This window comes from Chinchilla lanigera, unplaced genomic scaffold (genome assembly GCF_000276665.1).
Source record: "Chinchilla lanigera isolate Chin_1 unplaced genomic scaffold, ChiLan1.0 scaffold00081, whole genome shotgun sequence".
In the NCBI taxonomy this organism is placed as follows: domain Eukaryota; kingdom Metazoa; phylum Chordata; class Mammalia; order Rodentia; family Chinchillidae; genus Chinchilla; species Chinchilla lanigera.
The window spans coordinates 9,515,248-9,538,520 of record NW_004955482.1 but is presented as its reverse complement, the minus strand read 5'-3'; the positions used below and the strand labels follow the sequence as shown (position 1 = coordinate 9,538,520).

Genomic DNA, 23,273 nt, shown 5'->3' with positions numbered 1-23,273 from the left:
TGCTATACTGAGGTCTGATTGGTTAATCTTTACGTCCTTCCTCAGTTCTCATCCATTGCTGATTGCAGGACTCATTGCCCGCCTCCTCAAAAGGGGGCGGGACGAAGAAGCTCCACCTCTTCCCTCCCTCCCATCCCCCCGCTTCACTCGTTCTGCCCAACCTAGACAGTCTCGGGTCTTTCAATTAGAAGAACGCCAGAGGGGCCGTGCTTCTGATTGGTCAGAATTCAGGAGGTGGATTTAACAGAGCGAAATAAGGCATTAAATGGTGAAAAAGGAAGTCAGTCAGACGCCGAGTCCCGCCCTCGGAGATTGGCGGGTAACCTAGCAACGCGAGGACAGAGAAACCACTGTGGGGGAGAGATACTGGATCCTTCAGAGCAGGTGAGTAACAGGTGGGAAAGAGTTGGAGGTGAGGGAAATGTGAATCGAGGTGTAGCCCACTCTTCCCTGGCTCCGCAAAAATCGGTGCCCTCCACCCTGATCCCATCCTAGCTTAGGATCTTGCTCCCAAGCCACTGCCTCAGTCTGCACCTCCCACTCCACAAGACATCCACTTTAGCGTCCCTAACCCTATTCCGCCTCCTCCGCTTGTCCATTGCATGGCCCCCCTGTCGCTTCTCTGAAACAGGGATGAGCCTGGTGCCATGGCACACCCCTAGAATCCCAGCACTCTAGGAGGCTGAGGCAGGAGGATCATTGCGAGTTCAAGGCCAGCCTGGGCTACAAAGTGAGTTGAAGGCCAGCCTGAAGTGCATAGCTAGACCCTGTCTCAAAAAGACAAAAAAAAAAAAAAAAAATTTTGAGCCCAGCCAGTGCGACGTACTGAGATCCTGTGGGAAAAATAAAAAAAGATGTAACTCAATGCAAAAGGCCCTGGATTCAATTGCCAGTACCGCTGGGATATCAGTCAAATAGAGGCACCGTTAATTTATTTGAAGTCAAACATAGATCCTGAAGGCAGAAAGCACATTTCTAAGTAGCCCACCCTCCTGCGGAAGGTGAGCATGCAACAGAAAGCATCTCACTTGAGTGGGTGCTTCAATTATTTTGATTATACAATTTTGTCTTTTGTATTAACTTTAGACTTTAGCCAGGTGTGGTGGTGCTCACCTGTAATCTTAGCACTCGGGAGGGTGAGGCAGGAGGATTGCCCATGAATTCTAGGCCAGCCAGGACTACACAGTGAGTTCAAGGCCAAACCCAGGCGTGGTGACACATGCTTGTAATCTCAGCACTCAGGAGGTTGAGGCAGGAGGATCGTTGAGAGTTCGAGACCAAGCTGGGCTACCAAGTGAGCTCAAGGCCAGCCTGAACTGCATAGCAAAACCGTCTGAAAAAGACCAAAAACAAAAAAACAAGGCCAGCCTGAGCTATGTAGCAAGACACTGTCCCCCTCCTCCCAAAAAAAGAAAGAAAGAATTTAACTCCCATTTCTGTCCTTAAAATGTGATCTCAGGGCTGGGGATTTAGCTCAGTGGTACAGCGCCTGCCTGGCAAGCACAAGGTCATGAGTTTGATTCCCGGTACTGGAAAAACTAAAAAAAACAAAAATGTGATCTCATTGTCTATTAAACAAAGAGTTTCTTGTGGGGATTACAGGCAGCAAGGCAGTGAAGGGGCTGGCACAGAGCAATGCAGCACAAACAGTGCTCAGAAAATAGTGGTGACTTCTTCCCCCTAAAACACATCCAGCCTTGACTCTTTGTGCTTAAAACAGCTCCAAAGGAAGAGTCCTTGGTCCACATGTTAAATATTCATACCTTCAACGGTATTTATTGAGTGCCTATTATGGATGGTTGCAGGGAGCAATCAATAAAGGAAACCTCATTGCTCCCGTCATGGAGCCTGTAATCTGAGAGAGAAGCCATTAATGAAGTAGTGCAGTACAGATGGATGTAAGACCACGCTGTGGAGACTGACTTCCACAGTGATGCCGTGAGGGACTGAACAAACCCTGTTCTGGTTTAGACCTCACGTGGCCCCCAAAGCTCGTGTGTTTGGAAGGTGAATGGGCATGGAGGCTCTAACTTTTTTTTTCTTTTTTGGCATTTTGAGACAGAGTCTCGCTATGCAGTTCAGGCTGGCCCTGAACTCACTTTATAGCCCAGACTGGTCTGGAACTCGAAAAGATCCTCCTGCCTCAGCCTCCCGAGTGCTGGGATTACAGGTGTGTAGCACCACACCCGGCTAAGGGCTCTAACTTCAACTGTGATGGAATCACAATTTGATGGCCGTACTGGGGGGATGGCCAAGTGGAAGGGAGTGGGTCATGGGAGTGTGACCTTGGGGACTGTATCTTACTCCTAGCCCCTTCATCTCTGGTTCCTTCCCTTTCTTTCTACTTCCTGGCTGCCATGAGGTGAGCAGCTGTGCTCCACATCTGTCCACCACGATGTCCTGCCTCACTTCGGGTAATGGAACCAGACGATCATGGACTAAAATCTCTGAAACTGTGAGCCAAAATAAAGCTTTCCTTCAAGTTGTTTTTCTCAGGTATTTGCTCATAGCAACAAAAAGCTGACTAACTAATCTCTTCCTCAAAATGCAACTACTGTCCATTGATGGATGTGTGGATAAGCAAAATGTAGTGTATCCATATAGTGGAATATTATTCATCCATAAAAAAGGACTAAAATTCTAGCCAGGCATAGTAATTCATGCCTATAATCCCAGCCCTGAGGAAGCTGAGACAGGAGGATCACTGTGAGCTTGAGACCAGCCTGGGCTATGTGGTGAGTTCAAGGCAAGCTGAAACTATGTAGCAAGACCCTGTCTCAAAAAACAGAAAGAGAGAAAGAAATTAATTTTGACATCTGCTACAATATGAATGATCCTTGAAGGAATTATGAAAAAATCAGACACAAAATGACGAATTGTCTGATATGAAATATTTGTAGTATTCCACTTCAGAGAGAAACTAGAATGGTGGCTACTGGTGCTATGGGAGGGGGAAAAAAGGAGGAATGTTTGCTTTAGTGGGTACAAAGTTTCATTTTGGGGTGATGAAACATTCTGGGTGTGGACAGTAGTGATAGTTGCACATAAATGTAATATTCTTAGTGCTACTGAACTGTATTCCTTAAAATAGTTAAAATAGTGCCTTAATTACTTTTTCATTTCTGAGACAAAATACCTGACACCCAGAAGTTGAAGAAGGAAAGGCTTATATTATCTCACAGTTTGTGGAGGTTTCAGCCCATAGTTGGCGGGCTTCAAGGCAGTGCGCGCGGCATGGCAGAGGGCATCACAGAGGAAAAGCAGCTCATGGCATGGCGTACAGAAGGCAGCAAAGGAAAGCAGTAGCAGCTAGCCTCCCTTTCCCTTTTATCCTTTTTTTTTTTTTTTCTTTTTGTCTTTTTGAGACAGGGTCTTGCTATGCAGTTCAGGCTGGCTTGAGCTCACTGTATAGCCCAGGCTGGTCTCAAACTTGCAGCCATCCTCCTGCTTCAGCCTCCCCAGTGCTGGGATTACAGGAGTGCGCCACCATGCCTAGCTTTCCCTTTTATCCTTTCCAGGCTACAGGCCTATTGGTTGGTGCCACCCACACTGGGATGGGCCTTCCCATTGTCCACAGCTAGAACCATGCCAAACCAATCAGTGACTAATTTGGTACTACACACCCTTAATCCCAGTACCACACACCCTATATTTAAACCAGCTCTGAGAAGCTGCACTTGTGAGTGCATGAGGGGGGGCATTTAGATAAAAGCCATAACAAATGGTAAACTTTGTGTTATGTTTACCACCATTAAAACGCGACTAGAAAACTGAATGAAACTGTCCAGGCTAGTTCAGCATTTTGAAAATCTACCAAGGCATACAACCAGCGGAGAGCATTGATTCCTGGCAACTCCTGGAGCTGGCGTCTGTGGTGTGTTCCCCTGGGGCTTCTCTCGGTGGCCATCCTGTTCTGCAGCTCCGTAGCTCAGCCAGGTGTGCGGCCCATGACAACCAGTGGCCTCGCTGCCACTGCCTGGCGGGGGCCTCCCTGGATTCGGAGCATTGGCTCAAAAGAAGAAGAGGAGGAGGGGCTGGGGATTTAGCTCAGTGGCAAAGCGCCTGCCTGGCAAGCGCAAGGTCGTGAGTTCGGTTCCAGGTACCGGACAAAAACCAAAAAAAAAAAGAAGGAGAGGAAGAAGGAAAAGAAGAAGAAAAAAAAAAAAAAAAAAAAAAAAGACCTGACCATTGACTACCTTTCCCGGCAGAAAATGGAAGCCTTACAGAGTCAAAGTGTTTAAGCACAACTTCAGATCGATTTCTGGTGGAACCTGATGCTGTGAGATGCAGCAATGACCCCTAAGAAGTCAGGTTTAAAAATATAAAGAAGAAAAATTAAGTAGAGTCGCACATCGTACAGGAGACTGACTTAACAGATTTAGTCCAGGAAGTAAGTTACCAGACACACAGGCAAAGCAAGGACAACTCTCATTAGGAAGAAAAGTTCAGCATGCAGCGCTGCTACAATTTTTTATCTAAAATTTCCAGCATGCAACAAAAGAATTGTGAGAGGTACAAAGAAACAAGAAAGTGTGAATATACACAGGAAAATAAAAAGCAGTGCAGAAGAACTGCCTATATTTTCCCCAGATTTAGCACACAAAGACTTCAAAGCAGCTAAAGCAGGTCTGAAGAATTAGAAGGTACGATAGCAATGACTCATCCTACAGAAAATAACAGTTTTCTCATTTTGTCTCTTCAAAAAAAAAAACAAAAAAAAAACATAAGGGAGTCAGGGATATAGCTCAGCTGTGCAGTGCCTGCCTGGCAGGTACAAGGTCCAAAAATAATAATACGGTTGGGGTTGGGATGTAGCTTAGTGACTAGACCACTTGCCTGGCATGCCTAAGACCCTTGGTCCATCCCCAGCACTGAAAAAAGAAAAGATTATATAAGGCAATATTTATAACACTGTATTGTTTGGCTTGTAAAATGTCTATGTTAGCCAGGCGTGGTGGCACATGCCTGTAATCCCAGCACTTGAGAGGCTGAGGCAGGAGGATCGCCCATGAGTTCAAGGCCAGCTTGGACTACATAGAGAGTTCAGGGCCAGCCTGAACTACAAAGCAGGACCCTGTCTCAAAAAACAAAACCAGGGCCGGGGGTATAGCTCAGTGGCATAAGCGCCTGCCTGGGAAGCACAAGGTCCTGAGTTCAACTCCCGGTACCAAAAAGAAAAAAAAGTATCAATATAGCTGGGTGATGGTGAGACACACCTGTAATCCCAGCACTTGGGAGGCAGATCCAGGAGGGTTACCCTGCCTTCAAAGCAAAAGTAGATGACATAGTGAGACCGTAGCTTAGAAAAAAAAAAAAAAAAAAAAAAAAAGAAAGGGATCAGCAGACTACAATTCAAAGGGCATATCTGGCTTGTCACCTGTTTTTGTAAATAAAATTCTCTTGGAACACAGAAATGTCAATTTACTCCCCACCATACACACACACACACACACACACACACTGGGTATTCAAGCAAGAGCCTTTGCACTGAGCTACATCCCCAGTCTCCTTTTTAATTTTTTTTTTTTTTAATTTCAAGACAGACTCTTCCTAAGTGGCTAAGTTGCCCACCATAGGCTCAAACTTGCAATTCTCCTGCCTCAGCTTCCCCAGAGTGCTAGGATTACAAACAATGCACCTTACATATTATTTATGACTGCCTTTGCACTACAACAGCACAGCTAAGCAGTTGCAAAGAAACTATATAGCCACAAAGCCAAACGTATTTACTGTTTGGCCCTACGTAGAAAACAATTTGCCAAGTCCTGCTACAGAAAAACATCCCTCAAGAAAATAGATGCAAAATATTGGCATACCAAATTCAGCAGCATATAAAAAGGATTGTACACCATGACCAAGTGAGATTCATTCCAGAAATGCAAGATTGGTTAAACATCTGAAAAACAATGTAATATGCCAATTAATAGAAGCAGCAAGAATGTGGAGAAACTGGCGCTTTTGTGCACCGCTGGAGGGAACATAAAACAGTCCGGCCCAGTGGAATTATGAGTTGGAAGTTTCTGAAAAAGTTAAACATATACTCACCAGCAGTTTGCCTCCTAGGAATTGAGTCAAGAAAAATGCAAATGCATGTTCACGTGAAGAGTTTTATGTGAAGCCAGGTGTGGTGGAGCAGGCCTGTAATCCCAGCACCCAGGAGGCTGAGGCAGGAGGATCGTTGTGAGTTCGAGGCCAGCCTGGGTTACAAAATGAGCTCAAGGCCAGCCTGAACTGCCAATTGAGACCCTGTCTCAAAAAGACAAAAACCCAAAGAGTTCTATGTGAACATTCTTAGTAGCATTCATCCTAATACCCCCAAACTGTAAAGAACCCAAATGTCCATCAGTCGACAAGTGAATGAATAATTGTAATTATTTTCATACAATGGAATATTATCTGACAACAAAAGGAAAAACAATACTAATACATGCTACTACCTGGATGAACCTCAGAAGCATTATAATAAGTTAGGGGGTCTCAAATACAGCTCTCTTGGCCTTTGTTTTTGTTTTTGTTTGTTACAGGGTCTCACCATGTAATTCAGGCTGGCCTTGAACTCACTGTGTAGCCCAGGCTGACCTTGAATTCACAGTGCTCCTCCTGCCTCAGCCTCCCTAGCACTGGGATTACAGTGTGTCACTGTGCATGGCTTTCTGTTAACATTTTTGGACATGCATTCTGTGCATGGCATTCTGTTAACACAGTTCTGTTATAGGGGACCACCCTGCGTATTGTATGACACAGTAGGGTCCTGGCCCTCCACCCACTCGATGCCAGCAACCCCGGCTTCCAGTTGTGACAACCAGCTATCCCTCCACTTGACTACCAAATATCTCTTAGAAGGGAACATTGCCCCTGGTTTAAAGCCAATATGCTAAGCAAAGAGTCCTACTGCATAATCCCATTGACGTGATGTCATTTATATGAAATAGAAATATCCAATGTGGTGGGAGCAGAGAATGTTTACAGATTCGCTCATGGGAAGTTTGGGGTGTGGTGGAAATGCTGTGCAAATGGATTGTGGTGTTGTGATATAACTTAATATACATTTATAAAAATAGGGGCTGGGGATTTAGCTCAGTGGCAAAGCGCCTGCCTGGCAAGCGCAAGGTCTTGAGTTTGATTCCTGGTACTGGAAGAAAAGACAAAACAAACAAACAAACATTTATAAAAATAGCCACTGAGCTGGGCATGGTGGCTTAAGCCTATAAATCCCAGCACTTGGGAGGCTGAGGCAGGATGGTCACCACAAGTTCTAGGGCAGCCTAGGCTACATAGTGAGTTCCAGGCCAGCCTGAACTACATAGCAAGACCCTGTTCTGTAAAAATGCTTAAAAGAGTCATGGAGATATACCCTTACATTGGGTGCATTTTATGGTGATTAAATTATCCCTCACTGGAACTGTGAAAAATACCCATGTCTGAGTTTTCAGCAAGAAAGACACAGAGGTCTGCATAGCATACGGTGTGCTCTGTTCGGTCTGGGGGAGCATTAGCCATGGAGTGGGCACCTAAAGGAGCAGAAGGTGCTCATCCTGGGTTTGGGTTGGTTTCTGGCAAAAGGAACGTCTGACGTGAAGATGCTGGCTGCTGCTGGGGGAACAGGAGCAGGGAGCGTCTTGTCCTGCTGTGCTTCTGGCCTCTGGCCTTTGGATAACATCACAGCCACTGCTGGCCGCCTCTGCAGGGGACGGGCCTCATCCGATGCACACCAGGCCAGCACGGCCCAGTGCAAAGGCAAAGCTTCAGCTTAGGTCTGCACTCACCCCAGCGAACCCAGATTAGACGGGCAAGTCCCTGCTTGCTCCGCTGCCCATGCACTTCCCTCTGTGTCCAGGGAGAGAGGGGCCCAGGGCCACGAGGCCGGCACCACTGCCTCACAAACACACACCCGGGCAGAGGATAACAAGCACTGGCCCGCGAAGAGGGCTCTCGACCCGCCCCGGAGCTTTCCCAGCTGCTGGCCGGCCCTGTGTCCCCACCCCTTCGATGTGGCTGGGCCGGGCGGTGCATCAGCATGGGAGAGCAGCCCCTACCAGGAGGGTCAGCCCGGACTGGGATCCCAGCCTTCATTCCAGAGGGTGGTGGCTTTATACGGCACAGAAGTGGCTCCTGGGCAGGGCCGGGCTCCGTGGGGAAGAGCCCATCTCTGAGCCCATCTCTGAGCCCAGGCCGGGGACTCAGGTACAGAAGCCGGAGTCTCACAGCCGAGCAAGGGCATTATCTCAGGACAAGAGCTTCTCACCGACCTCCACCCACCGCTGTCTCTGACCTGGCCATGTTTGGCAGTGTCTGGAGATATTCTGTCCCCAGCTGGTCACAACTGAATAATGCCACTGGCATCGAGCAGGTGGAAGCCAGAAATGCCGGTGAACATCCTGACGCAGAGGAAGGGGCATGGAGGAGTTATGTGGCCCGCCATGTCAGTAGTGTACATGCCGAGAGCCCGGATTCTATCATGGTATTTTCACGCAAGCAAATGCTACACGCACACATGCATGCACGCACGCACGCACACATGCGCCCCCTCTCCCTTCGGGCCCTAGCTGATGGAAAGTCAAAGTGATTAAGATCAGGAACATTTGAAACACCGGCATATAGAGCATCAGGTAATAATATCTTTTTAACCTTAGCTTTCAAAGTGTAGCAGCCCGTTATGTTCTACAGCCAATCAAGCGCCTTCATCACTGGGACTTACAGGTTGTGCTTTTAACCACAAACCAAAGAAATACGTTTTCCTCTATAGCCCAGCAGACATGTTTAATTACAAAAGGATTCTGTAGGCTGAAAGCCGAGCTCAGTGGGAGGGTGCGTGCTTAGCATGCATGACGGCCGGGGTTCAATTCCCAGCACTGAGAAAACAAAAATTATGCTTACTACATGCAGTACACTCTGATACTTTCTATTGTATTGTATTTACTTTTAATGCTAGTTGCAACGGGTAAATTGATTTTGCCACCCACTAAAGTGTTGCGACCCTAAGATTTTATTTTTTTTAGAACAGTTTATTTTATTTTTGAGACAGGGGCTAGCTATGTAGTTCAGGCTGGCCTCACAGAGATCTTCCTGCTTCGGTGTCCCAAGTGTTGGGGTGACAGGTGTGCACCACTGGGCCGACCTTATTTTTTTATTTTGAGGCGTGTTATGGTTTATAGGAGGGTGTTTCCCAGGAACCTCATGCGCTCTTAGGTGGGACTTTTGGAAGAGAGTTATCAGGAAGCTGGGTTTTGATGCAGAGAGGAACCAGCCCCTCACTTCCTTGGTCCTTGGTCCTTGATAGAAGAACTGAGTCAAATTCCACAGGCAGCCACGTGGAAGTCTAGGTAGAATTTATTGTAAAGTAGATATACACAGAGTTACGCCTTCAAGCTGAGAGGCGGCCAGTGCCACGACGGTGTCTACACCGAGTGTCAGTTTGGATACATTTACTCTTGGGTCTGTGGAGCCAGGATTAGTATAATATTTATCTGCATTCCACTTAGAAGTTACTTCACTTAGGAACTGTGAAATGACTTCCTGCCCTTCTTAGACAGCCAGTGTTTCCTCCAGGTCTTTAATCATGTAAGAAACACACAAAAGATAAGTTCTCAATTTAAACCAGGTCCCCACTGCAGGCAGGAGCCATTTCCCTTCCTGCTGTCCTCGGGCCTGGGCTGTGGCACCCGGGAATGCGATGTGCTCCGTCCTGGAGTTAGACAGCCCTGTGGCCGGGTATCAGAAGCAACGTCCAGTGTGTGACATTAAGATGTCACGTGTACTGTAGGATCACTTCAGGTTTAAGACCTAACAGATGATTATAAACGTGTTCTGCATTGATATCCGCTTCTCTACCAACTGGCAGTGCATGCTGTTGTGGACACTTCCCCCGCCTTTGTCCCTAAGGCCTGCCTAACAAGGGCATTGTGGGGCTGGCTTGCTGTTAGAAGGGGGTGTGTGGTCACTGGGGGCATGGCCTGGGAGGATTTATCTCCCTCCGCCTTCCTCCCTTCACCCCCTGCTTCCTGGCTGTGAGCTGAGCAGGCCCCTCTGCCATGCCCCTCTGCCATGCCTTCCTGCCTTGCAGCCATTGGACCATGGACTGAAACCTCTGCACACTGTAAGCCAAAATGAACACTCTTCCTTTAAGTTGTGGGGTCTGGTGTTATATTTCAGCAATGAGGAAAGTGACTAAGACAGACAAGGTCTCACTAAGTCACTCAGTTGCCCAAACTGGGCTCAAATTCTTGATCCTCCTGCCTCAGCCTCCCAAGTGCTGGGGTTACAGGTGTGCACCACCACTCCTGCCCAAGAACTGAATCTTAAACACATCGGGTCGCTAGGTCTCTCCTTGACAGGATTCACTGAAACCAGCCCAGCAGAAACACATCCTACTATGTGCACTATAGAAGTCAACCTTAAAAGCTGCATACCTGTAGCTGAAGCAGGAGGCTGAAGCAGGAAGATTGTGAGTTCAAGGGCAGCCTCAGCAACGTAGTAAAAGTCCATCTCAAAATTCAAAGAAGTCAAAAGTTTGCACAGAGTGTTACAGGATGCAGGCTTCTGAGGCAGACAGCTTATCCTAAAATCTCAGCCCAGCGACTTACCAGCTGTGAGCTAAGCAGAAGTGGCTCACCCTCCTTTTTGTGCCCTTTCCTTGTCTAAAATGGAGGTAGCAAGAGCCCCTTGAGCGCTAAAGGGATCCGTTGGTATGAAGCATTTAAACCAGAGTCTGGCACATGGTCATTTTCAAGAGCTCGCCAAGATTAAGCTAGAATTCCTTCAAATGAGGTCCACACCCCTCACTCCAGGATTTTTATGTGTTTTTGTTTTCTTGCTGTACTTGGAATTAAACCCAGGACTTCACACATGCGAGGCAAGCACTGTAGCACTGAGCTACACCCCAGCCCTTTTTATTTCTTTGAGGCAATCTCACTAAGCTGTCCAGGCTGGCCTTGATCTTGGGATCCTTCTGCCTCAGCCTCCCAAGTAGCTGAGATTACACGCATGCATCACTGCGCCCGACTGTTATTTGGGTTTTTTGTTGTTGTTTATTTATGTTTTTCTTTTGTTTGAGATAGCATCTCACTATGTAGTCCAGGCTGGCTCCATGTAACCCATATATTGACCTTGGACTCATTATCCTCCTGCCTCAGCCTCCCTAGTACTGGGATCACAAACATACGCTGCCGCATCTGACAGCACTCAACTGTTTTCGTCTTTGAAAACCTCCTGCTTTCCTGTGTACCAGTGTCATGGGTGTTGGGGTTTCTTCTCTTTTTTTCTCTCTGAGGAAAAAAAAAAAAAATCATTGACCTCAAATCTTTTTCTTGTCTTCCTTTTTTTTTTTTTCCTCTTCAAAATGTTCTGTGAGCAAAGTAATAAAATATCCAACGGGCCTATTTGAATGATGAGGAGGTATAATTTGCATGATAAAGATATATTTCCATTTATAAAGTTCATCAGCAGAATTAATGACAAATAAAGGGAAGATCCAATTAAAGTGCCCCATCCATTAACTACCCTGCTGCTGGGTCAGGGCAGGAATTTTAAAAGGGGAGGCTGAAGTTGGCAGTGACTTCAGTATTACAAAGGACGTGCAATGATTGTATTAGAATTCAAGGAAAAGAGACTTTGCTGATTTTTGTCCGTGGAGTCAGACGCGTTTCCCCCGCCCCAACCCCGACTCCGCAGGCTTTTCTTGTTCACGCAAATGAACTGTCAAGAATTGATGGGCGGCATCATAATCAAAGAAAACAAGTTTGCCCTTTAAAGCAAAAGAGGTAATTTGGCTGAAAGCAAATTGGAAACATTTCTGAAAACGTTGCCTCCGTGGCCGCTTCCCGGAGGAGTGTAGCGTTTTGATTTATGCCGGAGAGCTGCAGGGACAGTGGGACGGTCGTTCATGAAACGCTTGGTTCACCTTTGTCCTGGGGCCTCGGGTGAAGATCCTTCTTTCCCAGAGAGGCCCCGCCCAAGCTCCTCGGCCTCCTGGAGAACTTTATCTTCAGGAAAAGCTGCAAAGGGACACACAACCCCGACTGAGAGCAGAAGTCAAGGGACCTGCGCAAGATGATGCCCTCCTTGGCCTCCGTCCTCGGCTCCCAAGGGGGCTTCTGATTTGGGACCCATTTTAGCCTCAACAAGGAACTGAAGCAACGGTAGCACCTGATGTTTGCTGGTTTTGTTTTAGTTTTTTGTGGTGCTAGGGTTTGAACCCAAGGCCTTTGCCCTGAGGTAGGTCCTCAGCCATTTCTTTACTTTGAGACAAGGTCTCACTAAGCTGCCCAGTTGTCCAGCCGGGATAAAATTTATGATCCTCCTGCCTCAGCCTCCTAGAGTACTGGGATTATCGCAATGGCCACCATGCCTGACTACCCTGAATCTTTTTTTAAAATTTCCTTTCCTTCTCCACATTTACTCTTCTGTTTGGTGAACTGAAGTTAATCTTTTTATTAGGTTTGTTTGGCTTTTCTTGAGACAGAGTCCCGCTATGTAGGACAGGCCTGCCTTGAGTTTAAAATCCACCTGCCTCAGCCTCCCAAGTGATAGGATTGCAGATGGTGCCACCACACTTGGTTTGAAGATCATCTTTTGTGGCTTTAAATATCCCTTCCTTCTCGCTTGCATTTACATTTCCATCCCAGGTAGTCTCTGCTCACAGGTTGCTGGTGGCCTGTGATATTTCATCAGCTCAGGTCTCTGATTGCAAGCAAGAGAAGCTGACCCTGGCTAAGCAAAGGTTGAAGGGAATGCCAAAGAACCAGCCTCAGAGTGGACAGGAGCCAAAACATTCTGGACATCTGGGTAGCAGGATCTTCAGGAGCAGCCTGAAGCATTCCCACGCGTGTGTCCCCTCTTCAGGAGAAAAACGGGCAGAGCTCTTTGACTGACAGAGCCACAGAGACTGCTGTGTCAGCTTTCCATCACTGTGACAGGGTACCTGAGGTGAACAGCTTAGAAGCAGGAAAGGTTGGCTCACAGTTTCAGGGTCTCAGTCCGTGATCAGCTGGTTCTTTGGCCCTGCCGGGAAGCAGAAGCATGGCGGAAGCTCATGGTAGAGGAAACTGCTCAATAGGAATGACCAGGAATGAGGGCTCAGGGTCCCATTATCCCCTCCATGGACTTGACCCCTGGCGACTACACTCCCCTTCACTAGGCCCCACCTCCTGAGGAGCCCACCCCCTCTCTGTACCACCCCAGGCTGGGCCTAAGTGCTCAGCACATGGGCTTTGGAGAACAAGAGGAGTAAGGAAGCATTCCTCAAAACTCGGGTGCTGTCACCTACTGCAGACTGTGACTCCCCTCCTATAGGTCACAGAAGGCCAAGGCGTCATTGCCCACTGCACTCCAGGCATGGCAGCCAGAGCGCGAGGAGTTTGAAACTGAACTCTTCATCCTCCTTCCAAAGTTCCTCTCCCCACTGGCTAGGATTCTCAAGGGCCCCACCCTTCTCTCCCAGTCACCCAGACTCAGAACTGTGTCATTCATTGAACCCTAGTGGCTCTTTCTTTAAAACATTTCTCAAGGAGAAATATGACACACACCTGTAATTCTAGCACTTGAGAGGCTGAGGCAGGAGGATTGCTGAGTTCAAGGCCAGCCTGGGCTACATAGTAAGTTCAGCCTGAACCACATAGTGAGACTACCTCAGAAAAACAAAAAATAACAAGTAAACATAAATCATTTCTCACATCCACAATGAAACAAAAAATGGCACGAGTAACTGTACTAGTCAGATTTCCTGTTGCTGAAACACAATACCCAAAACCCACAGTTTAAAGGAGAAGGTGAATTTGGCTTGTGATTTCAGGGGGGTTCAGTCCATGGACAGCTGGCTCTGAGACAGACCCATCGTGGCAGAAGGATGTGGTGGAGCAGAGCTGATTACTTTCTGGCAGCCAGGAAGCAGAGCAGGGAGCAGTGTCAGAGGAGAAGGGGGCATGGGCCAGATTCATCTCCAAGGTCACAGCTCCATGACCATCCCAGACACACCCAGAAGTGTGCCCCACCAGGACGGTCTGGTTGACACAATCAGGTTCACCTCCACCGTGACCTATAGGAGGCAGCAGCAGAAGTCTTTCCAGGATGATGGCTGGTTTTGCAGCCCCCTGTAAATAGTAGCGATCAAAGTGGATAAGGCCTTGCTCTCACTGGGGCCTGCTCAGGAAGCACAGGTGCTAGAGAAGTTCAGTCTAGAGACGTTGATGGTGGTGCCTCACCCGGAGGCGAGTCGGCAGGTGAGGGGCAGGGATGGAGAGGGCAGGCCGAGGTGGGGTTGCATCAGGAGACCCCGATCCTGAGCTGTTGACCATCCACGGGTGCACCACAAACCAAGTCCTGGAACTGAGGTTTCTGTCCCCCTGGGCTGGTGATCAGTGTTTACGGAGCACTCAGCGTCTAGCTCTTGTGCTAGGAACTTCCCAGCGATCCTGCGCGTTCCTGTGTCACAGCCGAGGCAGCCCAGGCTGGGGGTCTAAATACCCAGCCAGAGTCACATCACCGCCAGAACTGGCACCCGCGTGGGGCCGCTGCGAAGCTTCTGCTCTTGCCCACGTGCTACAGAGCCCACATAAATTCGTGATTTATGTCACTGGATTTTTATAAAGTTGTCTTTTTCACAAGCTTATTATTTCATAATAATTGCAGGCTCACAGAAAAACCGCCAGCACGGCCCGCTTTCTGTTGTGTGCCCTACACTCAGCGCCCCCTAACGTCCACATCTTGTGAAAACAGTCTGTTGTCACCACAGCAGTGCTGCTTTAGATGATCGCCACGCTGTGTGATTTCTCGGGTTGTCCCACTGATGTCATTTTTCCATTCCAGGATCCAATCCAATGTATAATGTTGAAATTTCAGAAAAGTGTGCGTGTGTGTGTGTGTGTGTGTGTGTGTGTGTGTGTGTGTGTTTGAGGGTTGTTTTTTTTTCTTTCTTGAGGCAGAGTGTCGCTGTATAGACCAGAATGGGCTTGAATTCACTATGTAGTCCCAGCTGGCCTCAAACTCATGGTGATCCTCCTGCCTCAGCTTCTCAAGCGCTGGGATTACAGGTGTGCGCCACCACTCCCAGTTCCACCACTACTTTCTTAAATTAACACTCAAAACTCAGTGATGGGGCTGGGGATTTAGCTCAGCGGCAAAGCGTCTGCCTGGCAAGCGCAAGGTCGTGAGTTCAGTTCCCGGTACCGGAGAAAAAGCAAAAAAATAAAAAATAAAAAAAATAACCTCAGTGACAACCTGCTGTTCCTCGTCCTGTGTGCCCCCTCCCTGTCCTGCTCTCTGTGGTGGACTGCTGACCTCTGCAGGCTGCAAGGCCCCATGTCCTTTGTCCCTCGGCTCCAGCCAATAAGAGGCACCGACAGAGCAGGGGGCAAGGGGAGGGGCCCGGGTGTCTCCGCTCCTCAGCTTTGGGCTCTGTCAGGCCCTGCTCGCCACCTCCTCCTTAGACGGTGGCTTCCTGCCTCTGAGCATTGCTGGTCGATCTCACCTTCCCATATTCGGTCGGCCTGTCAACTCTCGGTGCCCTGTGCAGCCCGATCGCTGTGTAAGTCCTCAGGGTGGCAGTGAGGTAGCAGAGAGGCCGCCCTGGGTTCCATGCTCGTGGATGCTTCCTGCCTGACACCTGTGCCTGGGACCCTTGGTCTTCCTGCCTTAGTGGCCCAAATGCTGTCACCAGACTAAAAGCTGCTCTCAGGGAAAGGTTCTGAGCGAGAGCGCAGTGTGCCAGAGATGACTCTCACTGTCAACAGTGCGGCTGTCTTGGTGACACTAGCCATGGGGACGTCAGCGTGGTGCTCATGCCCTCTCCTTCCTTCACAGGGTTGCTGGGGACAGAAAGCACATCAAGAGGGCACACAGACATGACTGCCCCCCACATGGCCAGGGACACCCCGGCCTTGGCCCCCCTCTGCCAAGCCCCTGACGTCAGCCGAATCCCGCTGAAGATAGAGCTGTCTCCAAAGCAGGCCGAGCCGCTGAAACCCTTGGTCCCCTCGAAGTCCAAACTCATCACCATTGAGGCCAAGAGGATCGTGTCTGTGCTGGATGAGGCCATCTTCAAGGTGGAGCTGGTCACCCTGCTGTGGGACGCGGCGGGCCATCCGGAGGCCCTGGTGGGGATGTGTGAAGGCCTCTTGGGAGCACTGAGCGAGCACAGGGCCCTCTGCCAGGCCCTGCTGGAGAGCGTGAGTGACCTGCAGGAGAAGGCGCGGCGGCTGCAGGAGGAGGAGGAGGAGGCTGAGGAGGCCTGGCTCTGCGACCGCCGCCTGTCTATGGAGCTGCACAAAGTCAGCCTCCCACCACTCATGCAGCAGGTCAGGGACTCCACCAAGAACACCCTGAGGCTCTTGCTTGGCAACCCCCAGGCTACCAAGCTCCTGCAGATGCAGGCGTTTCACAGAAGCACAGGGGCCCAGCGCTTTATGGAGGGCCTGGTGGAGCTGCGGGGCTTCCTGTTCGAGAAGCTGCTCACCAGCCCCATGCAGGTACGGGAGAAGGCCCAGTTCTTGCAGGACATCAGCAGACGGAACCAGAGGAACCAGGAGGACATTGACACGCTCAAGAGAGAACTGGCGGTGAGGCTGAAGAACAGGGACGCAGAGGTATGGCACCCAGCACCGGTTCAGTCATTCGAGGAGCAGCCACGCTCCATGGCCCGCATCTTTGGTGGCTGGGAACTTTTCAGTGATTGAAATAGCTCCGTTCCATCCATTTATTCCACAAAGCACTTCCTGGGGGACGAGTCTTGTAAATAAACCCTCATGGTTTCACCCTCACAGTTTACAGTGGAGGAGAAAGGTATTAAAGAACTCAATTACAGTTTTGAGAAGTATAATAAAGGGTAAGTACAGGGTACTAGAAGAGAGCGATACAGGCTAGAAGAAAATGGTACAAGAGAACTGAATGGGGACCCAAAGGGCCAGGGAACTTGAAGCCAAGGCACAAAGACTGAGAGGGAGTAAACTGGCTAAGAGGGACAAGGGGAACTGAACTCCCAGGCCAGGATTTGACAGACTCTGTTCTACAGAGGACAATGTAGACTGTACATGAGGCTCTGTGGGTTGTGTAGTCAGCTACACAATGCAACCCTGCCATTACCGAGTGAAGCAGCCATAAACAATATGTAAACGAATGGGCTGTGTTCCAATAAAACTTTATTTGTAGCCGGGTATAGTGGCACATGCCTGTAATCTGAGCACCCTGGGAGACTGAGGCAAGAAGATCCCAAGGTCAAGCCCTGACTGGGCAACTTAGCAAAATACCTTGTCCCACAGTAAAAGTAAAAAGGCCTAGCAATGTAGCTCAGTGGTAGAGTGCCCCTGGCTTTACTCTCCAGCATCTCACACACAAAGAAACAAAACCCCACCATACCTCAGCAAAAGGAAGGAGAAAGATGGGGCTGGGTAGAGGGCAGGGGACAGATCACACGGGGCCTTGTGTCCTAGCGTAGATTTGGTGTTTGTCCTGAGAGCAAGGAGTCAGCCGGAAGGGTGACCACTAGATTTTTTTCAGCGGTACGGCCTGAACTGAGCTACCTCCAGCCTGCCAGAATTTTTTGAGGGAAGTGGTAGCCTGACGTCAAGCCTGATAAAAACTGCAGACATATATGGTGTGTTCTGCCTTAAATATGTGTCTTTGTAATGGAAAAGCCGGCGCTGGGCAGCCGTGTCTCTGGTTGTTTGGATCTGAGTTCTCCAGCTTGGCTTCTCTGCCGTTCCCATGTTGGCCTGTGAGGGCGCCACCTGGAGGCCGCAGGCAGCACTTCCGTGGGTGTCTTGGCCACACCCGGCCGAGAGGGACGCTGGGAAAAGTAGCCCAAGGCTGGGGCCACCTTCCCAGCCAAACCCTGGACCCAAGGAGAGCAGGTCGGGGCTGGAAGAGGGCTGGGTGGCCACAGACTCTCCCCATCTTCATCACGCCAGACATAGGAGAGATACAAGGCCCTCGGAAGCTATGTGCCACCAACCAACCACCCACCTTGGATAGTTCTCTCTGAGACAGTTGTCAGAGTTTGTTAATAAATTACTTGTGTGATTATTATTAGTGTGGGGGGGTACTGGAGACTAAACCTAGGGCCCGTGCACTGAATTATATCTCCAGCCTTTCTGAGACAAGGGCTCACTAAGTTGCCCATGCTGGACTCTTAAAATCCTCCTGCCTCAGCCTCCCATTGTGCTGGGGTTATAGGTGTGCTCCCCCACGCTCAGCATTGTATGATTATTTGATTTAGGTCTGGTTCCTCAACAAGAAAACAGGGCCCCGTTCCCAGTGAGCCCAGCACAAAGAGGGGTGTGACATGTTTGTGTTGTGGGCAGATGACAGGCCCCGGGGTGCTTCCCCAGGTCACATGTAAGGCTGGAGGGGACACCGATGAGGGCGGGTCGAGCGCCATGACTTGAAGCTTGGGCTCTGCAAGCGGAACCCGCCCTTCCAGCTGGGGGAACCTCATCGTGGCATTGAGGCTCAGTGTAGAATAAAGGATGAAACTGCCCACGTGCGCCCTGGGGATTTGGCAAGAAAAGCTCTGACTTCTAAGGGCCCTGCCCAAGGCGAGGCCCAGCGCCTGCGCGCAAGCCTCATCCACAGGACGGCCCTGCCGCTGTGTGCCGGAAATGCATTCAGAGCCCCATGGCCCTGCTTTCCGCCAACGCCAGCCACTGCTCCAGGGTGTTCAGAGAGGCCACAGGGTCTGTGAGAAGCCTTTGGAGCCTGCTTATAACAAGTGCCATCCGCAAGCCGGGCCTGGTGGCTCACACTTCTAATTCCGGCCCTCGGGAGGCTGAGGGAAGAAGATTGAACGTTCAAGCCCAGCCTGAGTCACTTAGCCCAGAGACCCTGTCTCAAAATAAATAAAAAGGGCCGGGATGTCGCTCAGGGCAGAGGCCCTAGATTCATTCCTCAGTACCAGAAGAAAAAAAGACTCCTAAACAACAAAACAGCACCATCCTCCCACCCAACTCGTTTTAGAATCAGCCCAGGACAGGGCAGGAGCCAGGGACTGGCTGGCAGGGAATAGCCCCAGGGCGATCCTGGCAGTGTTGATCCCATGCCTTCCTGCTTCATGGGCGGGGGGGGGCAGAGCGGAAGGAGAGGAGCATCAGGGCTGTCCCAGACCTGTGAAGGGTGGCCGGGAACACAGGCTCTGGTTCAGACACATCTGGCTTCACGACCCCAGACTGTCCCCTCGGCCTCCTTGGGCCTCAGTTTCCCTCTGTGTTCAGGAGTCACGCAGGTGGCGGGCAGCGTGGCCCCTGGGACGGTGGGTGATTGGGCAGCAGTTAATAAAGCCCCCCCACCTCAGGTGGAGAAGGAGAACTTTGTGATCCAGGAGCTGAAGAACCACCTGCATCAGGTGCTCAAGCTCTCGGAGCACAGCCTGCTGCGCACCAAGCAGGAGGCTGAGAAGCAGCAGAAGCTGGACTTCCGCGCCTCGCAGGTCAGGATGGCCAAGACGCAGCAGGAGATCCTGACGCTGCGCTCGCAGTACCACAGCCTGGTGTCCGAGAACCACGAGGTGGAGCAGGCGCTGCGCAAGGTGTGAGGCCGGGAGGCCGGGCGTGGGGTGGGGTGGGGCGGGAGGGGGAGATGTCCTGTCCCCCAGGGGACCAGCGGGGCTGGGCCAAGCAGGGCTGGCCCAGGGCAGGGAAGCCAGAGCTGGGGGCAGGAGGACAGACACGGTCCTTTTTCAGCATTGCCACGTGCTGGCTCTTTGACCACAGCTCCTCTGACCCCGCAGTGGTGACAGTCCCCACGGTCTTGGATGCAGAGGATCAAAGTAGCCATGAACCTCAGGCAAACTGAGCTCAGATCTCTGAGCTTCCATATTCACAGCCTGGCTGTGTGAAGGAGGAAGCTGGTGGTGACGAGTGGAGGTGATGGGGTGGTTGTAGTAGGTGCTCAGTAAACATCACTTAGTCACTTCCCGGCTCCGTCGTCATCGAGGCCAGCCCAGGACCAGCACACATCCCGCTTCTCGAGCTTTCACTCCCCCAGGGTCCCTTCTTAACGCGCATCTCACTGAAGGCCTTTCCCCCCACCACCACAGGCCTTTTTTGAGCATCTGATGGAAGTCATGGCCCTTCCCTCAGATGGAAGGTGTAGATACCCTCGCTCATCCTGATGGGCAGTGCTGGGGGTCACAGCCCCGAAGCAGCCCACCCACAGGTTAAGAACCCCTGCTCTGTGGTAAGTTCTCACTGTGTAGTTCAGGCTGGCCTTGATCTCACTATGGAGCCCAGGCTGGCCTTGATCTCACTATGGAGCCCAGGCTGGCCCAGAACTCATGGCGATCCTCCTGCCTCAGCCTCCCGAGTGCTGGGATTATAGAGGTGCACCACCACACACAGCAACATATGACATTTTGATCCGTTACTTCCTCTTCCTCTCCCCTCCCCCATCTGTCCTTATTCCCTTCTCAGTTCCACAAAGTCTGCCTGCTCATTTCCTATCATCTACCTTTTATTTTGCTCTTTAAATTATGTATACTTCGGGTTTCTCATATAAGAGAATCCGTTGATATTTAACCTGGTGTGGAGGACACCTAGGTGACTCTCCTTGGAAGAGGAGCAATTGCCTCCATTTTGGCTGAGCCTGACCCTATTTCCATGTACTGATATGTACAGAGCTGGCTAGCACCGTTTCCTTATCCCATCAGCTGGCTTTAAGCAATGCATATTGGTCTAGCCGAGGCTTTGAATATGGCAAGCGTATTTCCCCGGACCCCGGTGTTCCCATGAGTGAGCTGGGGTGAGGCGGGATGTGTGAGCCAGTGGTCCACACTGTTGGCTGGAATGGAGCCTTGGGATAGAGGCCGTGACTTCCTGGGGCTTGAAAGATTACACATCAGAGCTGAAGCACTGACCCCAAAGCATTAGATACTGTCTGAACTGTGTTACGCAGAGTACTCTTCCTGCAGATCCTCCTCTCTGCATTGGCGGAGGTGATTCAGGCCTCCTACCTGGCCCAGCTCACGGCGCTCACCTCCTTCCCACAGTTCTCACAGTCACTCGTCCTCCAGCCACTCCCTTCTTCATGAATGAATAAAGGTTTGGCCCTGGGTCGAGGCCTTTGTTCCAGATAGCCATCATCATGACTGGACTTAGGACCCCTCAGCTCCCCATAAAATATGCCTTAGTGTCTTTATTCTCGCCATGGGTTGCACTGGAAGTGATAGATTGGAATTAACTCACTAGAATTCCAAAAACTTTTCATGGGATTGCAAATGTAATCTTCCTGGGCCAGGAGGAGGACTGGGAAGGGCTCTCTATAACCTGGCTGATTCCTCCCCACCTTCCTTCCTTTTTAAACAGTCTTGCTATGTAGTCTGGGCTGGCCTCAAATCACAGTGATCCTCCTGCCTCAGACTGCCAAGTTCTGAGATTACAGGCGTGTACCACCATGTCCAGCTGATTTCTGTTCTTTAATCACTACTAGCCTGTTCCCACCTCAGGGCCTTTGCACATGCCACTTCCTCTGCCTAGAATGTTCTGGACCTACACTGCTGACTCAAATCCAGGTTCCACCACCCATGAGCCCTATCACCTTGGGCAAGTGAGTTAGCATGTCTGTGCCCGTTTCCTCATCTGTGAAATGGGCAACTGAGGACTCCTCCAGGTGGTGGGGCAGGCAGAGCACTGGCTGCTGAACCCATGATACACAGTGCTCGGTGCTGGTCACTATTTATGTTACCCCACCAGACAACAACTATTTGGATTTTGTTTTAGAAAAAATATAAAGTGGAGACAGAAGTCGAGAACTGGATCCAGAAATACGACACAGAGATGGGTGAAAAGCAGGTACTTGTTGCTAAGTCTCTTTCTCATCGTTTTCCAAGACCTGGAGGCCTGGCGGTGGGAGCCCCAGATGTCCTCGGTCTGGTCCACATTTTCAGCCTCCCCCAGGACCCTGCAGCAGGCTCAGGGTGCCCCAGCCCGGGCAGGAGGGGAACAGCGGAAGGGAAAAAACGGCTGGGTGGCCGTGTCCTCCAGGGCCTTGGCTCCGGCTCTGCCACATCCCACTCTCCCCTGACCCCCCAGCGCTCCCACCTGCTCAGAACCCCCACCTCTACCACTCCATGGTCTCTCAGGGTCGAGGGGGCCAGGTGTGAGGAAACGGAAGTCCCCCTTACCCTCCAAGATGCCAGTCTTGTGACACCAGCTGTGTGACTTTGAGTCAGGCCTGACCCTCTCTGGTCGGGACAGGCACTGCTGTCTGTCTTGGGTCAGGATGGGGTTTGGTGTAAGTGGCTGTAGGCAGGAGCGGTAGCTTACAAATAGGGGAGCTCCTGGGCCCCCGACCTGCTCTAGGTAGTACTGGTGACCATGAGCCCGAGCTGGGGGCCCTGGCTACAGCCAAGGCCCTGGGTTCCACACCTGCCTGGCACCACAAGCAGAGCCCAGTAAGGGCCGGGGGTTGTGGCTGGCGGGGACCCGATCCACCGAGCACTGTGTGCTCCCAGGTGCTGTGCTGCTGCGAGGTGCTTGCTGGTGCTGTGAGAGGGGACAGAGAAAGAGGCGCAGGGAGGGACGAAAGCCTGGGAGCCAGGGAGCTGCGTTAGACAGAGGACAGACCCTGGGGGCAGCCTGCAACAGCGCCCTGCAAACCCGCTGCTTCCTCGGCCGCTGCAGCCACTCAGGCCCCCTCTGTGCACTGGGTCCAGTACGTTGCCTCCACCAGGCCGTGTGACCCCAGAAACAGCCGTTGGCTTGGAATGAGAAAATCACAAAGGCCGGGAAGGTGCGGTCTCCTCGGGTGCAGCGGAGCTGTCCCCTCGCGTCCGGGTTCTGTCCTTGTCCAAAGTGAGTTCAGCTGGCTCCTCCCAGAGCAGCAGGGCCAGCACCTCCCCGATCCCGTCTGCGTCCACCTGGGAAGGCTGGGGTGCAGGGGCCGCTCTGAGCCCTGCTCCGCCCACCCCCCCGCCAGGAGGAGTTTGAGGACCTGCAGACGGTCCACAAGGACGAGAAGCAGCAGCTGGAGGAGCTGAGGCAGCGGCACCAGGTGCTGGTGGAGGAGTTCAGCCAGATCCAGGCTGAGCGGGAGGTCATGGCCAAGAAGAGGCTGGAGGCGGAGCGCGAGATGCTGCGCATGGTGCGGGCGGCCACGCTCATCCAGGCCGTGTGGAAGGGCTACCTGGTGCGCTCCATGCTGCACTCCAAGAGGAAGAAGCGCGGCAAGGGCAAGGGCAAGAAGTGAGCCCGGCCCAGCCCGGGTCGAGGTCAGGCCAGCGAGGCACCGAACTCGGAGCCCTGCCTTTCACAGCTTGAATGAGTTTCTTCAAATTAAAAGAATTTAAAGGTTTA

At 51.0% G+C, this 23,273-nt stretch overlaps 1 protein-coding gene across 1 annotated transcript; it reads left to right on the top strand.

Annotated features, from left to right (window-relative positions):
* Positions 1-110: 110 nt before the first annotated feature.
* Positions 111-23,273, top strand: Iqcd (IQ motif containing D). The gene is made up of 5 exons (XM_005403215.2): positions 111-384; positions 15,796-16,577; positions 19,277-19,510; positions 21,699-21,770; positions 22,897-23,273. The coding sequence occupies exons 2-5, from the start codon at positions 15,837-15,839 to the stop codon at positions 23,164-23,166; spliced, it is 1,317 nt and encodes a 438-aa protein (XP_005403272.1). The 5' UTR covers positions 111-384; positions 15,796-15,836; the 3' UTR covers positions 23,167-23,273.